General features: G+C 46.1%; 1 protein-coding gene across 6 annotated transcripts in view; it reads right to left on the reverse strand.

The window, feature by feature from the left end:
• The window catches only part of TRIM33 (tripartite motif containing 33), a 252,287-nt gene that overhangs the window by 90,637 nt on the left and 143,021 nt on the right, over nt 1–18,629 (reverse strand). For all 6 annotated transcript variants that reach the window (XM_077481589.1, XM_077481585.1, XM_077481587.1 and 3 more), the window contains exons 7-8: nt 10,265–10,411; nt 6,090–6,207 (exon numbers count right to left, since the gene is read on the reverse strand). In XM_077481589.1, the coding sequence (XP_077337715.1) occupies nt 6,090–6,207; nt 10,265–10,411 (265 nt within the window). The remainder of the gene's footprint in view (nt 1–6,089; nt 6,208–10,264; nt 10,412–18,629) is intronic.

Consider the following 18,629-nt stretch of genomic DNA (forward strand, 5'->3'; position numbering starts at 1 on the left):
AGTAAATTGTTCGGGTCCGGGACTCAAACACACAAAAGTCTGGTCCGAACTTTACAGTTCAGGTTCACTCAATCCTAGCTCAGGGGCGGATCCAGAGCCAAGTCTCGGGAGGGGCACTGTTAGAAAATATGTTTTTTTGGGGGGCAATATATCGGGGAAATGGCTGGTATGGTCGCTTCAATCATCACGGCACCATGGTTGTTATGGTGTCAGGATGATTGAAGCGTATTATTTCTATTATTACATTGTAATATAAAAATAAATGGTTCAACTAACCATAATGCAGAATCAGTGGGAGCCCTGAGGGTGTCACTTTCCACGTCACTTGCCACACACTGCACATTGTCACTTGTCACCAAATGCGTATTCTCACTTGCAACGCCACCTGCCACACATTGCGGATTGTCACTTGCCACATGTTGCAGATTGCCATGTCGCCTGCCACACATTGCGGATTGTCACTTGCCACGTAGCCTGCCACACATTTCGGATTGTCACCTGCCACATAGCCTGCCACAGGTTGCGAATTGTCACCTGCCACATAGCCTGCCACAGGTTGCGGCAGGCTATGTGGCAGGTGACACATAGCCTGGTGACACATGCGGATTGTCACTTGCCATGTCACCTGCCACACATTGCGGATTGTCACTTGCCACATAGCCTGCCACCCATTGCGGATTGTCACTTGCTACGTAGCCTGCCACATATTGTGGATTGTCACTTGCCACGTAGCCTGCCACACATTGTGGATTGCCACTAAGCCTGCCACATGTTGCGGATTGTCACTTGCCATGTCACCTGCCACACATTGCGGATTGTTCCCAGAGTGAAATTAAGCAGCAGAGAGATAATGTAATCTCTCTGCTGCCCACTGCTTCCCGCACAGTGAGGGCGGAACTGCAGAGACGCAGGGAAGTGAGAGATGATGTCATCTCCCTGCTCAAACACTGAGCCGCCCAGCTGTCCCAACCTCACCTGCCCATGCTTTCACCCTCTGAGCTGCCCACCCAGAAAAACAGCAGCGGAACCGCTCGCGGGCTGTCAGACACGGAGCCACCCGCCCAGAATGACACCCGCAGAACCTCCCGCGGGCTGTCACCCGCAGAGCTGACTGCCCGATCACCCGCATTCTCGGAGGGGGCAATTGCCCTGTTGCCCCCCATGGATCCGCCCCTGCCCTAGCTGTGATCGCGCAGTCATTTGGCAGAGCGATCACATGGTAAATGGGCTGCCATCAGCGGCCATTTACTGTGATCCGTGATGTGCCGGGTCTTTCGGACTCGGCGGTCACAGATGTTTCCGGGGGCGCGAGGGAGCAAGATTCTGTGAGGACGTCCATGGGCGCCCTCCCAGAATAAGCCGACCGCGCTGTAGCCGTCTTTTGGCTATGACCCAGTCGGCATGTGATTACATTTTTGTGCCTCAGGGTTTTTATGCACACTGGACGTTAAAAAAAAAAATAATAATAAATGCAAGTAGCTTTGCAGCGAGTCTTTCAGCATTTAACATTTTTGCTGTAGTGTTTATTCGCTTTTTTTTTTTTTTTTTTTTTATTAAAGTCACTAACCTTTTTTACCACCCTAACATGGCTGAGAAGAAACCTTTTTAGAAATATTGGCAGGGGCTGCAGTGTTGTAAACAGTTGCAAACATTCCATGGCCCCTGAAGGCTCACTCTGACCAGCCACCCCCTCTCAGGGGTGGATGCCCTTGCAGAGATATGTTTTAGGCTTTCAGAGCTTGAGGGAGATCCCTTTAGCCCTCTTTTTGGGGTGTTTCTAGCCCCCCCTTCTCACCACAGCCTGATGCACAAAAGCAGAGGTACTACCAGAAGGATCACATCCACCGAGCAATGATCCAGCCACTGCTATTAATGCTCAGCCTGATGCAAATAGTAAATGTGTCATAATAGGCATGCCTGTGTCACCAAACCTTTCATGCCCCTCTTTGCTATGGTGTCCCTGAAACAACCTGCAGCCAGCATAAATGGATTTATTTATTTTTTTAAAACACACACCCACGCTCGATGTTGGATGACAGCAATGGCGTGCTACCCCTTGCCACCTCCTCGCATCGCACCCCCTCATTTTCAAGAGATCTTTCCCATGCAAGTGCGGGCCTCCAATCAGATGGGATTGGCTTGTGTATGAGGGAGGGATGTGAGGAGGAAACATGAGAGACGCCGCTGTGCAGGGGCAGTGGAAGAAACCGGCATCGCCAACAGTTTTAGCTCTCCCCTTCCACTGTGAAGAGTGGAGAGCTTAGCCCAGGCACGTGTGATCTCTGAGGAAAGCATGAGAAGGTACGTGCTCCATACAGCCCCCAGTGGTGACACTTAGGCATGACATTTCCTTTTTTTTTTTTTTTTTTTTTTTTTTAAATAAGAAACACCCTCCCGTGCATGAGCTACCTGGTCGCCCCCTGCAGGGGGTGCTCTGATCATCAAGTCAACGAGACACAGCCCCTTACCACGTGACCAGCTATCAGCCAATGACAACTGAACACTTGATGTAAACGATCGGTAATCAGCTTTTTCCACTCACGCTGACAGCGAGGGTGGAAAAAAAAAAGCAGATAGAGAGAGATAGAGATAGAGATATATATATATATATATATATATATATATATATATATATATATATATATATATATATATATATATATATATATATATATATATATATATATATATATAGAGAGAGAGAGCGCGATAGATATATAGAGAGAGAGCGCGATAGATATATAGAGAGAGAGCGCGATAGATATATAGAGAGAGAGCGAGATAGATATATAGAGAGAGAGCGAGATAGATATATAGAGAGAGAGCGAGATAGATATATAGAGAGAGAGCGAGATAGATATATATAGAGAGCGAGATAGATATATATAGAGAGCGAGATAGATATATATATAGAGAGCGAGATAGATATATATATAGAGAGCGAGATAGATATATATATAGAGAGCGAGATAGATATATATATAGAGAGCGAGATAGATATATATAGAGAGCGAGATAGATATATATAGAGAGCGAGATAGATATATATAGAGAGCGAGATAGATATATATAGAGAGCGAGATAGATATATATAGAGAGCGAGATAGATATATATAGAGAGCGAGATAGATATATATAGAGAGCGAGATAGATATATATAGAGAGCGAGATAGATATATATAGAGAGCGAGATAGATATATATAGAGAGCGAGATATAGATATAGAGAGATATAGATATAGAGAGATATAGATATAGAGAGAGATATAGATATAGAGAGAGATATAGATATAGAGAGAGATATAGATATAGAGAGAGATAGAGAGAGATATAGAGAGATAGAGATATATAGAGAGATAGAGAGATAGAGCGATATATAGAGAGAGATATGTAGAGAGAGAGAGATATGTAGAGAGAGAGAGAGATATGTAGAGAGAGAGAGAGATATGTAGAGAGAGAGAGAGATATGTAGAGAGAGATAGATATGTAGAGAGAGATAGATATGTAGAGAGAGATAGATATGTAGAGAGAGATAGATATGTAGAGAGAGATAGATATGTAGAGAGAGATAGATATGTAGAGAGAGATAGATATGTAGAGAGAGATAGATATGTAGAGAGAGATAGATATGTAGAGAGAGATAGATATGTAGAGAGAGATAGATATGTAGAGAGAGATAGATATGTAGAGAGAGATAGATATGTAGAGAGAGATAGATATGTAGAGAGAGATAGATATGTAGAGAGAGATAGATAGATATATATAGATAGATATATATATCTATCTCTAGCCGTGGTCCGATGCCCTCCACCGCTTATCGGAGCCGTCGGTAGAGGTGGAGGCGATCCGGTCCTCCTCAGGGCTGTGCATGGAGACGAGTGAGGGGAAGATGGCCCCCATCCATCTCCATGACACTGCAGGGCGGAAGCGACGCCAAAAACTTCACTTCTGCCCATAGCTCTTAAAGAGCCATTTTTTTAAAAATCTTTTTTGGAATGACTTTTTATTGCATTTTAGACTAAATATGAGATCGGAGGTCTTTTTGACCCCAGATCTTATATTTAAGAGGTCCTGTCATGCTTTTTATAATATTACAAGGGATGTATACATTCCTTGCAATAGGAATAAAAAAAAAAGTTTTTTTTTTTAAACTGTAAAAATAAAAAAGGTAAAAAAAAAAAAAAAAATATGTTTTAAAACGCGCCCCGTCCCTATGAGCTCTCGTGCAGAAGCGAACACATACATGAGTGGCCCCCACATATGAAAACAGTGTCCAAACCACACGTGAGATATCGCCATAATCGGTAGAGTGAGAGCAATAATTCTAGCCCTAGACCTCCTCTAACGCAAAACATGCAAACTGTAGAATTTATTCAAACAACACCTATGGAGATTTTCAAGGGTAAAAGTTTGTCGCCATTCCACGAGCGGGAGCAATTCTAAAGCGTGACATGTTGGGTATCATTCACTTGTTGTAACTTTACTGTTGTCTTTTTCATTCAAAAAAAAAGTGTTCTTCTAAATACGGTGTGACAAAGTATTGCAACGACTGCCATTTTATTATCTAGGGTGTTAGAACCCCCAAACATACTCTCTCTGGATGAGCCTGTGGCTGGATAAGTCATGGTCACAGAGCTCCACTTCAACTCAGACACCAGCAAAGTGGAGGCGGAGCACTGGTATGGGCTCATATTTTTAAAGATTAGCTAGTTAGACCTTTTCGGGTTGAAAATGGACTCAAAAAGTCAACCTCAAACATACTGTCAGTTTTTAGAAGACATCCTCTTCAAAGCTCAATATAATTTAAATTCATAAGCAATCATAAGTTAATACCTATTGGTGAATAAATTATTATATAAAAAACGTATATATATAAAAATTATATAATTATTAATTGCTTTTTTTTTTAATTGAGGATTTAATTAAGTTCATTTTTTTGTTTTCATATGCTCCATAAATAGTGACAACATCAGTGGGTCATATTGAGTGGGGTGGGAGTGTTTAGATATATATTTTTATGCATACTGAATTTTAGATGTGTATCACATCCTGGTAGCTGCAGCTTTAGCTGTGTGGTGGTATATTCATATTTTCTTTCTTAGATTAGGAGCGCAGTAAATTTTTACCTTTTTTTTGCCCAGTGATACAAGACAGTCTGCGCCTTTCAAGACAACCATGATATTAATGCAGAACAATGTTGGGCTAGCCAGTATAAAGGCCTTAAAGATGAAAGAACAACATGGCCCCATTCCTCAAGTGACCTAAACCCTATTGAGAATTTGTGGGCCCTCCTTAAAACGGGAGATTTACACTGAAGGAAAAATAATACACCTCTCTAAATAGTGTCTAGGAGACTGGGGCTGTTGACCTTCAACAGATAAACTGACAGACTCAATGAATGGAAGGCTTGTTGAAAAGAAGGGTGGCTATATATATATATATATATATATATATATATATATATATATATATATATATATATATATATATATATATATATATATATATATATAATTTTTTTTTTATGTCAGAAATGTTTACTCTAACAGATAAAAACAAATATGGGAACATTTTAGTTTTTCATTTAATTGCATAATAATTCTGCATACTAAATCCCCGTTCACACCAGAGAGACTTGTAATGCGATGTGATATGGTTGGCAATGGCAATGTTCAAATCAGTGCGACGCCGGCTTTGTGGTGTCGCATTGATTTCAAAAAGTAGTTCCTGCACTACTTGTGATTTCAAGTGCGATGTGCATAGACTTCTGTGCATGAAGCTGCACAGATATCATCTAAGTCAGACCGACGTGCGGCTTTGAAATCATGTGACTTCAGATGATGTTGCACAATTTCAAAACCAGATTCAATGTGTCTCTCCTAAGACAGCCAAAACCTCGCTTACTTTCTTAAATATTCAGGTTTGAGGTTGTGTTAACATTTTGGATTGACCAAGAACTCCGACGTTGTTCAATAATGAAATGAATCCTCAAAAATACAACTTAACTAAGAATTGAGCACACAGTGTGGATATAGATCATGCAAATATCACAAAGCAGTGTATAAATTTCAACATATAACAAAAACTTACCTAAATTAACAACATTCTTTGCCCAGAATGTTGGGTCACAATGAAATCTTACTGCTCCATTTGCAGCTGGAACTGGATCACAACGTGCTTTTAAGATGTGACGTAGCTGAAAAGTAATCTGAAAAAAAAAAAAAAAATATGAATAGAACAAAAAGATTCTTGTAAAAGTTAAAATTATGGTTTGATGTTGAGGATAAAACTCTACAGTCTCTAGGTCAGAGCCATAGGGCTTCTGACCATTTGAACAGCGCCAAAGAAAAGCCTAGTATATTGGCAGAGGTTTTCTCACAACAGACAGTCCACTCCCTGCTAAAACCTCAGGACTAAAGATGGATACACAATATAGAACTTAAGTTGTTAGATTTCCTTTAGATTTACCTTCAACTATGTAGTGCAAGGGCTTGCCAAACGGCATACAAATTGAACATGTTTAACCACTTACCGACCGGCCCATAGCTGAATGACGGCTACAGGGCGGTCGGATAACTGTGGAAGGATGTACTATGATGCCCTCCCAGAATCCCGGTATCGCACGCCCCCCCCCCCCCCCCCCACAGCACACACCGGAGAACATCCTTGACCGCAGGGTCTAGAGGACCAGACTCATCACAGATCATGGTAAACAGCCGCTGATAGCCTGTACCTTAAAGCTGTTGAGGGCCTTGAGATCCAGGACCGGACGGACCCCTTCCTTCTTTGGGACTACAAACAGATTGGAGTAGAAGCCCTAAAACCTATCTGGCATCCGCACAGGCCCCATAACCCTGCGCAGCAGCAGGTCCTGTACTGCCCCGAACAGGGCTTCCCGACGAGCCGGAAGATAAAGGTTGGAGGGAAAAAAAAAATCTGTTTGGCGGACAAGAAACTATCTTGTATCCTGATGAAACCAGTTTGCAGACCCACTGGCTGGAAAGTACCACCGAGCTGCAAACTTCCAAAGGCGACCCCCCCACCTGAGAGTTGGGGGGGGGGGGGGGGTAGGTAAACCTTCATGCGGCAACAGACTTGCTTGCAGGCTTGCGAAACCAGGGACCCTTTTCTCAGTCAGCGGGCACTTTGTCAGACTGGGAACACTTTCCTGCCGACCCGGGCGGACAAATCCGCTTCTGAGCGGAAAAGGAGGGACCAAAGTGCTTTCTTAGATGCCTGGTCTGCCGACTAGCATTTTAGCCAAATAAGGCGATGTAGCACCGCAGCTGATACTGGGGCTCTAGAGAGCAAGGGGGCTACATCTAAGGCTGCATCACAGAAATACTTAAGGCTCTGCACCAACTGGTCCGCCAGCTCCACGCAGACCAGGGAAGACTGTTGCATCTCCAACTCATTGTGCAACAATTTAGCCCATTCAGTAAGCTCCTGAGACACCGGGGCCGCAGCCAACACTGGCCGCAATCCTGACCCCACCACCGTAAACATGGACCAGGCAACCACCTGGTACCGGAGATGTGCATTTCTTTAGGAAACTCTCCTCAAGGGGTAACGCACAGCCATGTGTCTCGGAACTGAAAATGCCCGCTGCAGGCTTCCCCACTCCTTGTACATAACCGTATCAAATTAGTTAGGTAAGGAAACCGGCTTGTGGGACCCAAAAAGGACTGACACCTCAGTAGATGCCCCCGCTGTGTCGTCCATCTTTAGGGTATCCCGCACCACTGTGATAAGTGCTCCTACAAGCGCTTTTTCCTGTGCTGACCCAGACACAGTCAGTCATTCTCACTGTCCAAATGATCCTGGTTCCGCATCATCTGAAACTTCAGAACAGGGGTCGCCTGCCACAGCAGGACCAGAGGCTGAAACAGAGCTTTCCCCAAAAGACGGTTTTGTGGGGGGGGGATGCTGCTTCCACCCTGGCAACAAAGGACTCCAGGACAGGACAGCCGACAGAGCTTCCATATGCACCACAGGTGCAGGGGAATTGGCTGCCATAACAGGGGTGTCTGGGGAAGAAGCGCCAGCTTCTGGTGCCATGCTGACCCACACTCGCCTGTCACCACTTAGGGACCCAAGGCAACTCACACAAAATGTCCACCCTCCTCACTGCCAAAGACTGAGGGGCCCCCGCAGGACTCACCACTCTGACCCAGGCACTGAGCTGTGCCACCGCTGTCCATCTCTCCTGTGTCAGCCACAAGGTGTTCTGTGTAAAATCTGCGCACAGACACCCAGCGCTAGAGGCAAAACAAGCTGAGGCTATTAATAATGGATGAATGACAATTGCGCGGTCATGCTACACTCTACCCAAATGAAATTTTTATCATTTTGTTCCCACAAATAGAGCTTTCTTTTGGTGGCATTTGATCACCTCTGCGGTTTTTATTTTTTGCTAAACAAATAAAAAAATACCGAAAATTTTGAAAAAAAAATGTTTTTTTTTTTGTTTCAAAACTTTGCAAATAAGTAAGTTTTCTCCTTCACTGATGGGCACCGATGGGGTTACACTGATGGGGTTACACCGATGGGCACCGATGGGGTTACACTGATGGGGTTACACCGATGGGCACCGATGGGGTTACACTGATGGGGTTACACCGATGGGCACCGATGGGGTTACACTGATGGGGTTACACCGATGGGCACCGATGGGGTTACACCGATGGGGTTACACCGATGGGCACCGATGGGGTTACACCGATGGGGTTACACGGATGGGCACCGATGGGGTTACACCGATGGGCGACACGGATGGGCACCGATGGGGTTACACCGATGGGCGACACGGATGGGCACCGATGGGGTTACACCGATGGGCGACACGGATGGGCACCGATGGGGTTACACCGATGGGCGACACGGATGGGCACCGATGGGGTTACACCGATGGGCGACACCGATGGGGTTACACCGATGGGCGACACCGATGGGCGACACCGATGGGGTGACACCGATGGGGTGACACCGATGGGCGACACCGATGGGCGACACCGATGGGCGACACCGATGGGCGACACCGATGGGCGACACCGATGGGCGACACCGATGGGCGACACCGATGGGCGACACCGATGGGGCGACACCGATGGGGCGGCACCGATGGGGCGGCACGGGTAGGCGGCACAGGTGGGCACGGGTAGGCAGCACAGGTAGGCGGCATTGTATTATAATATATTGTACTAATGGTTGCCAATCAATAATGCATGCCAATCAGTGATGCCCATTGTGGGCACTGACTGGAATCCCTGGTGGTCTAGGGTGGCATACCTTGTCCTTGGCATCCCTGGTGGTCTGGTGGCGTCCCTGGTGGTCCAGTGTGGGCATCCTCGGGGGGGCTGTGCTGATAATCGATCAGCACAGGCCCCCCTGTCAGAGGAGCAGCCGATCGGCTCTCCTCTACTCGCGTCTGACAGACACGAGTGAGGAAAAGCCGATCACCGGCTTTTCCTATTTACACTGTGATCAGCTGTGATTAGACACGGCTGATCACGTGGTAAAGAGTCTCCGTCTGAGACTCTTTACCGAGATCGTAGTTGCCGGGTGTCAGACTGACACCCCGCAACAACGATCGCCGCGATGCGCGCCCCCGGGGGCGCGCAGCGGCTCATAATCCTGATCACGTCATACGACGTCCGGTCAGGATTATGCAACCACTTTGCCGCCGTCTATTTGCTATAGGGCGGGCGGCAAGTGGTTAACTTAACTAATCCATGCAAAACTAAACATTTTTTCGTTCTGCTTATACAAAGTATTTAAAGTGGTTCTAAAAGCAGGTGTTTTTTTTTTAGCTTTCATTCTATGCAATAAGATGAAAACCCTTCCCCACAGACTTACCTGGGCTGAAACAGAAGGAGACGCCATTTGCTTACGCTGTTGTCAAAGTCAGTGAGCCAATGAGGAGAGGTGTGAGGCTGAGGCACAGCTCAGTGCCTTAATGGACACACAGCAGTGGCTCAGCTTGGGTGCCCCCACAGCAAGCTGCTTGCTGTGAAGGCATTCAGCAGGAGGGAGGGGCCAGGAGCGCTAACAAGGGACCCGCGAATATAAGGAACTGGGCTGCTCTGTGGAAAACCACTGCATAGAGCAGGTAACAACTCTCCCCCCCCCCCCCTCCCCCAAGTAACAAGACTAATATCACTTTAAAGGAGAACATAACACAATTTTAAAAACATAACCATGAAAAAAATAGAAAAACCAAAAACCTCTCATTAAATAGGGTTATACTCTTTAGAAAAGACACTTACTAGACGTTTACTGTAGAGTAGTGCTGTACTGCTGCCACTTTGTATAGCCCAGTTTGTGAAATTCATGACATGTTTTACTTGCCGGGAGAGGCCCGTTATGTCATTTTGTTGTTGTGAAAGTTTCATCTGTCTTTCTTTTGTTACACTCTGAAAATCAACGCACAAATACATTGTTATATAAATGTTTATTTAAACAAAAGCAAGCATCTGTCACAGTATTCAACCTTTTTTCATGCAAAGTGATAAGTAAAGAACATTTGTGTGACAAAAGTGTTCTACATTTTTGATAATTTGTAAATTGTATTTAGATTTCATCCTTCTGCTTTCTATACCACTGTGGAGCAACATTTGTGTGCTGGCCTAAAAAATAATGGAAATCTATAGCCCTCACAGTGTGTTAAAGGCATGGGGGAATGTTTTAACATATTCATGCATCTTAACTGGTTCTCGACCGGCGCACGCTGATGTACGTCAGCAGAATGGCATGGCTATGCAAATGGGCATACCTGTATGTCCCTTTGAATTTGCCGCCATGCCATTGCGTGCGCACCGGCCGCTCCATGAGTAGGATTGCGGGTCACGCAGACTGTCTGCGGGGATACCCACGATTGTCTCACGGAGAGGAAGAACGGAGAGGAACGGAGAGATGCTAATGTAAACAAGCATCTCCCCCCATCAACACTGTCACTGATCATTGCTCCCTGTGATCGGAAGCTATGATCAGTGATGTGTCACACAGACCCTTCCCCTAACAGAACACATCCCTAGGACACACTTAAACCATACAGCGCCCCCTAGTGTTAGCCCCCTTCACTGCCAGTCACATTTACACAGTAATCAATGCAATTTTAATCGCACTGATCGCTGTAAAAATTGTCTTAAAATATATATTTATTAATAAAAATGACAAAACTATCCCCTATTTTGTAGAAGTTATAACTTTTGCGCAAATCAAACGCTTATTGCGATTTTTTTACCAAAAGTATGTAGAATACTTACCGGCCTAAACTAAGGAAAACTTATATATATATATATATATATTTGGGGATATTATAGCAAAAAAAAAAATTTGATTTTTTTGTACTCACCATAAAATCCTTTTCTCTGTAGTTCACCGACTGACACAGCTCCTTTCTTATACCATCGGGTTGTTTTACGTCACTTTCAGGAGAGGACTAGGCAGAACATGTTAATATGTTGTAACGAAACTAGAATTTTCTAGTTTCGCCCAAGGGGCCGTCTCTTAGATAACAATCCCCCAGCCTGCTCTTGCAGTATAACGTAAAAATAGGAGGGGAGGGTGCTGTGTCAGTCGGTGAACTACAGAGAAAAGGATTTTACGGTGAATACAAAAAATATCCTATTTTCTCTCAAGTTCACCGACTAATACAGCTCCTTTCTTATACCATTAGGACATCCACAAGCAGTGCCAAATTGAGGGGTGGGAAAACAGCATAAAAACTTCAACCACAATGGCTTGTGTGAACCAGTATAAAAAAAAAAACTTTATCAACAAAAACAACAGTGTGTGGGAATAAAAGAATTTTTTTTTGTGTGGGTAAAAACAGCGCATTTACTTAAAAAGGTACTATGTTTTTACCAAAAACCAGGAAAAAATGTAAGTGCAATTGCAATTACACGGCCACCTGCAAAACTTTGCGGCCAAAACAGGCATCAGCCGATGCACAGACATCTACCTTGTAGAATTTTGTTTACGGTGTGCACAGATGACCAAGTCGGAAGGCCTAAGAAGTACCAATTGCACTGCTGGAGTGGGCCGTGAACGGAAAGGGGGGCACCTGCTCCTTCAAAGCATAGGCCTGTACTACAATCTGTTTGATCCACCTGGAAATGGTGTCTAACGAGACCGCCATGCCTTTTTTCAGACCAGCCAACGAAACAAACAAAGAGTCAGACTTCTGAAAGGGAGCCGTAGCAGACAAATACACCCTCAAAGCACAGACCACGTCCAGGGAATGGAGGGCCACCTCCTTAGGATGTATAGTTTAGGACACAGAGGGTAACACAATGTATTAATTGACGTGGAATGCCGAAACCACCTTCGCCAGAAAAGGTTGCGGACGCACCAACTTATCCTTATGGATAACCAGGTAGGGCGACTTGCAAGACAAGGCCGCCAGTTCCGAAACCCTCCTGGCCGATGTAATGGAAAGATCACTTTCTAAAAAGTCAGAGGGATGTCTCTGATATTTCAAAATGGCGGTTTCTGAAGCCCCGATAACACCAGGTTCAGATCCCACGAGGGTAGCGGTGGGCGCACCGGAGGAACTACATGTCGCACCCCTTGAACAAAAAAGTGCTCACTAGAGTGAGACGCCAGGGGTCACTGAAAAAAGAAAGCCAAAGCTGAAATTTGTCCTTTAATGGTGCTTAAAGCCAATTTCTGGTCTACTCCTTGCTGTAGGAACAGCAAGATCCTGGATATAGAAAAGGAGCACGGATGCCATCCTCTCTCCTTACACATGGAGATGTAGGCCTTCCAGGTACAATGATATATCTTCCGAGAAGATTCCCGTGCTCTCAGCATAGTTGGAATCACAGAGTCTGAAAGACCCTGTCTTCTCAACACCTGGCTCTTAATAGCCATGCCGTTAAAACCAGCGATGATGAGGCAGGATGGAGAATCGGACCTTGAGACAGCAGGTCCTCTCGTAACAGCAGTCGCCATGGGGCATCCGCCACCAGGCGCACTAGGTCTGCATACCAGGGATGCTGGAGCCAATCTGGGCGCACTAGGTCTGCGTACCAGGTATGCTGGAGCCAATCTGGGGAAATCCATTAAAACTGGAATCCCCTCGGCCTCCACTCTGCGGAGCAGACGTGGCAACAGTCTTAGCGGAGGAAATGCATAGATCAGCTGGTACTGATCCCACTGAGCTACCAGCGAGTCTTCAAGGATCTCGTCCTGACACGAATCTCGGCACCTTCCGATTGAGACGGGAGGACAGAAGATCCCCGTCTGGTGTGCCCCATCACAGGCCCAGTAGCCTGAACACCTCCGGATGCAACGCCCATTCTCCTAGGTCCAGCATCTGGCGACTTAGATAGTCCGGCTGCCAGTTCTCCACTCCCGGGGTATGAATGGCCGATATAGCCGGTACATGTCGCTCTGCCCTCTGAAGCATGTGAGTGACCTCCCGTGCAGTGGCCAAGCTTCTTGTTCCTCCTTGGCGATTGACAATGCCACCGCCATGGCATTGTCTGACTGGATCCTGATCGGACGCCCTCAAAATCTTATCGACCATGTGGAGAGGCATAGCCTGATTGCTCGCTGCTCGAGCACAATGAATGACAACTTGGATTCCTCCTCCGACCAGAGGCTCTGGGTCGACTGAACTCCCATTACCCCACCCCAGCCTTTTAGGCTGGCATCTGTTGTGATCACTGTCCAATGTAGAGGTAGGAACGACTTCACGGACCAAAGCGACGGGGACCTCAGCCACCAGAGCAGGGAGTTCCTGACTAACTGGCTTACCTGAATCTGCCGATCCAGGGATAACGGAGATTTGTCCCATTTTGTCAAGATCTCCTTCTGCAAGACTCTGGTGTCAAACTGGGCATACAGTACTGCCTCGAAGGAGGCCACCATGAGTCCCAGGACTCGCATGCAGTAGAGCAGCGATGACCACCTGCGGTTCATCAGCAGTTTTACTGCGGCTGAGAGTCTGCAGCTTGTCTGGAGAAACACTCTCGCTTCCATGGAGTCCAGCAGTAAGCCTAGGTACTCCAAGCGCTGAGTTGGTACGATCACTGACTTTTTTGGTTCAACAGCCAAACTGGTAGTGGGTTTCCCCGACTGCAAATCGCAGAAATTTGATGCCGAAGCCATATGGGTATGTGCAGGTACGCATTCTGGATGTCCAAAGACTCCAGAGAGTCCCCTTGATGGAGTGCTGCGACTACTAAGCAAACTTATTTCATTCTGAACCTCTGTACTTTTACAAAGTAATTGAGGGCTTTTAGGTCCAAGATTGGACCTACCCCTTTCTTTTTGGGGACTACCGATTGGAGTAGAACCCCTGGAATCGTTTCGGCTCCGGAACAAGTACCACCATCCCACGTCTCAGTAGGTCCCTTACAGCTCCCATTAGGGCCTCCCGGCGAGCCGGGAGTACGGGTATGCTGGAGGGGAAGAATCTGTTTGGCAGCCAAGAGAGCAACTCTATTTTGTAGCCGGAGGAAATCAGATCGCAGACCCATTGGTCAGACAACCGAGAGGCCCACCGGGCTGCAAACTCCTAAAGGGGACCCCCTCACCCGAGTTGCGGGCGGGGGAAAACCTTCATGCGGTAGCGCTTTTGCCCACAGGCTTGTGGTTCCAGGGGCGTTTTTTCCTTTATAGGTCATCCTGTCGGGCTGGGGACGTTTAGCCGACGCCCCGGTTGGACGAAAAAGCCGTTTGTAAGCACAAAATTAAGGCCCTTGCCTACGGAGTGGCCTTCCTGGTCTGTGGGAGTAGTGTACTCTTATCACCTGTGGCATTTTTAATAATGTCATCCAATGAGGCTCCAATGAGCCACTCACCAAGGAAGGGTAAATTCATCAGGGCTTTAGATGCCTGGTCAGGCAACCAGCATTTTAGCCAAATCAGGCACCTCAGCACCACCTGCTGACACTGAAGCCCTGGATAACAGAGGGAGAGTATCCAGGGCCACGTCACAAAACGTACTCAAGGCCTTGCACTATCTGCAAACGTTTTGCCCACTCAGTAAGTGTCTGTGACACAAGTACGGATGCCAGTACTGGTCGCATTGCTGACCCCCACAACCGTAAACAAGGAACGAGCCAATGCCTCGGCCTTCCTGTCGGTGGGATCCTTAAAAGGCAGGAGTCCCCTCTACCGGGATTGTGGTTACTTTGTTTAACCTGGATACTGGGGGGTCTATGACCGGAGGAGCAGACCATTTTTTGAGAAGGCTCTCCTCAAAGGGGTATCGCACCACCATGTATTCGGGGACTGAGGTGGTCCGTTGCGGTCGAACCCTATTCCTTGTATATGAACTTATCCAAATAAGTCAGATACAGAAACAACTTTGGTATACGGGCTGGCTTACGGGACCCAAAAGGGACCGCTACATCAGCAGAGGGATCTGCTGGCCCCTGAATCTTCAGGGTATCATGCACAGCTGTGATGAGTGCTGCAACAAGCGCTTTGTCGCGCACGGACCAGGATGGGGAATCATCCTCGCTGTCCAAATGGTCCTGGTCAGCGTCATCTGAAATGACAGAGCAGGGGTCACCCGCCTCAGCGGGGCCCCGAGTGTGTCAGAGCTCTCCCGGGAGGAGGGCAGGGGCCTTTTTTTTTTTTACTACCTTTGCGCCCACGCACAGTCTCCATCTTGGCAACAAACGCATTAAGGACTGCTGACAAAACATCCAGAGGCACTGCACTGTCTGCAGGCGAACCGGTTGCAAATGCCTGGATTTCTGGAGAAGAAACATCAGTTTCTGAAGCCATGCTGACCCTACCCTGTCTGCCACCTGTTGGGGATTTAGGACAGCGATGGCCCCACCCTCCTAACTGCTGCAGGCTGAGGGGCCCCCACCACAGGACTCACCATGCTGACCGAGTTCTGCGCCGTCCAGCTGGGTGTGCCTGTGTCAGCTCCCAGATGCTAGAGAGATAAAATCGTGCTGTGCTGAGCTCCACTGTACAGAGCTGAAGCTGAAAAACGCGTTCAGGCTTCAACAAAATGGTTGATAGCAGATCACAGCATCTTTAATCTTGCGCAAAAGGCAAACTTCTGCAGACCGATGGCCCAGCAGGGTTCCCAAGTCCTTCTCGTTCAGTAGGCAGAAAAAAAGCTGAGGCTAGGGGGTTGTTACCTAAGGGACCGCCCCTTGGGTAGAACTAGAAAGTTCTAGTTTTGTTATAACATATTATAAGGTTATAATAAATTTATAGGTTCTGCCTAGCCCGCTCCTGAAGGTCGCGTTACAACCCAATGGTATAAGAAAGGAGCTGTGTCAGTCGGTGAACGCAAGAGAAATATTGCTTTTTTCCCAAAATTGTTGCGCTTTTTGTTTATAGTGCAAAAATTGTAGAGGTGAAAATACCACCAAAAGAAAGTTCTATCTTTGGGGGGGGGACCGTCAATTTTGTTTGTGAGCCACGTCGCATGACCGTGCAACTGTGAGTTAAAGTGACGCAGTGCCAAATTGCAAAAAGTGCTCTGGTCTTTGGCCAGCAAAATGGTCCGGGGCTTAAGTGGTTGTAAACCTCAGACATGAAATGATCAAAACATACAGCTATAGTGTGTACATGTATAAATCCAGAGGACTAAATGTAAATTCTGTCTGCTGCTTTGTTCCTCTGCACGAGTCATTTTTGCTGTCTGACATCAAGAGAAAGAAGAAAAAAAAAAAAACTGACAGGGGAGGGAGCACCAACTGAGCCTCAGCTCTGTTCCCGTGTACTGTGGGGGGGTTGGGGATTGTATGGAAGGGTTTACAACCACTTTAAATCTGTGCCCATCTGCTTATGGGCAAAGTATATTAAAGTTAGTGCATTTCTGTTGATTTTACTCAATTTCTCTATAATAAATCAGATATTTAGACAATGTTTCTGCAATTAAAAAGCCAAAACTGACATTGACCAACAACACTAAAAGGAAAACGCTGCTTCAGTAATCTTTAGTACTAGAGATACAAGCAAATTGTTATACATACAGTTGCGCTCATACGTTCACATACCCTGGTAGAATTTATGATTTCTTGGCCATTTTTCAGAGAATTTGAATAAAAAAAACTTTTCTTTCACCATCTTTCACTATTATCAACCGTTTACTCTCTTTTTATATCAGTCATAATTACAACAGAAACTACCCAAATGACCCTGATCAAAAGTTTACATGCTTGGTGATTTTGGCCTGATAACATGCACACAAGTTGACAAAGGGGTTTGAATGGCTAGAAGACCCCTTTCACACTGGGGCACTTTGCAGACACTTCAACGCTAAAAATAGTGCCTGCAAAGCGCCCTGAATGAGTTGCTGCTGTCTCTCCAATGTGAAAGCCCTGAGGGGCTTGCACACTGGAGTGATGCGTTAGCAGGACGGTAAAAATAGTCCCGCTAGCAACATCTTTGGTGCAGTGTATACACCGCTTCTGCCCATTGAAATCAACAGGGAAGCGAGGCTATACTGCCGGCATATTGCTGCTGCAGCAGCGCTTTGCGGTGGCTTTAACTCTTAGCTGCTAGCAGGGGATAAAAGCTCCCTGCTAGCACCGCTAAAAATAGGGGAGCTTTACAGCCGACACACCCACCGCCCCAGTGTGAAAGGGGCCTTAAAAAGGTAACCATCCTCACCTGTGATCTGTTTGCTTTTAATGTGTGTGTATAAAAGGTCAAGGCGTTTCTGGACTGAGACCCTCGCATCTTTCACCCAGTGCTACACTGACGTTTCTGGAGTCATGGGGAAACCAAAAAGGATCGTCAAAGGATCTGTGGGGAAAAGTTAGTTGAACTGTATAAAATAGAAAAGGAATACATAAAAAAATAAAAATAAAAAAAAAAAGATATCCAAGGAAATGCGAAAGCCAATCAGCAGTGTTCAAACTCTAATCAAGAAGTGGAAAATGAGGGGTTCTGTTGAAACCAAATCACGGTCAGGTAGACCAACTACAATTTCAGCCACAACTGCCATGAAAAATTGTTTGGGATGCAAAGAAACTCAAACTTCAGGTGACTTACAGGACTCTCTGTAAACCTGTGGGGTGGCCGTTTTAGGATGCACAATAAGGAGGTACTTGAAGAAAGGTGGGCTGCATGGTGAAGTCACCATAAGAAAGCCATTACTACGCACAAAGTATCCCGATTACAATACGACAAATAGCAGAGACAAGCCTCAAACCGTCTGGCACAGTCATTTGGAGTGATGAGACCAAAACTGAGCTTTATGGCCACAACCATAAACGCTACATTTGGAGGGGAGTCAACAAGGCCTATGATGAAAGGTACACCATTCCTACTGTGAAACACGGAGGTGGATGGCTGATGTTTTGGGGATGTGTGAGCTACAAAGGCACAGGAAATTTGGTCAAAATTGATGACAAGATGAATGCAGTATGTTATCAAAAAACACTGGAGGAACATTTGCATTCATCAGCCAGGAAGCTGCGCATGGGATGTACTTGGATATTCCAACATGATAATGATCCAAAACAGGCCAAGTCGACCTGTCATTGGCTGCAGCAGAATAAAGTAAAGGTTCTGGTGTGGCCATCTCAGTCTCCTGACCTCAATATAGAGCCACCTTGAGGAGATCTCAAAACGTGCAGTTCATGCAAGATAGCCCAAGAATTTACAGTAAATGGAGGCTTTTTACCAAGTGGAAAGCTTTAC

The sequence above is a fragment of the Lithobates pipiens genome, unplaced genomic scaffold, assembly GCF_037356315.1.
Source record: "Lithobates pipiens isolate NorthernLeopardFrog02 unplaced genomic scaffold, aLitPip1_a1.2 Scaffold_16, whole genome shotgun sequence".
Lineage (NCBI taxonomy): Eukaryota > Metazoa > Chordata > Amphibia > Anura > Ranidae > Lithobates > Lithobates pipiens.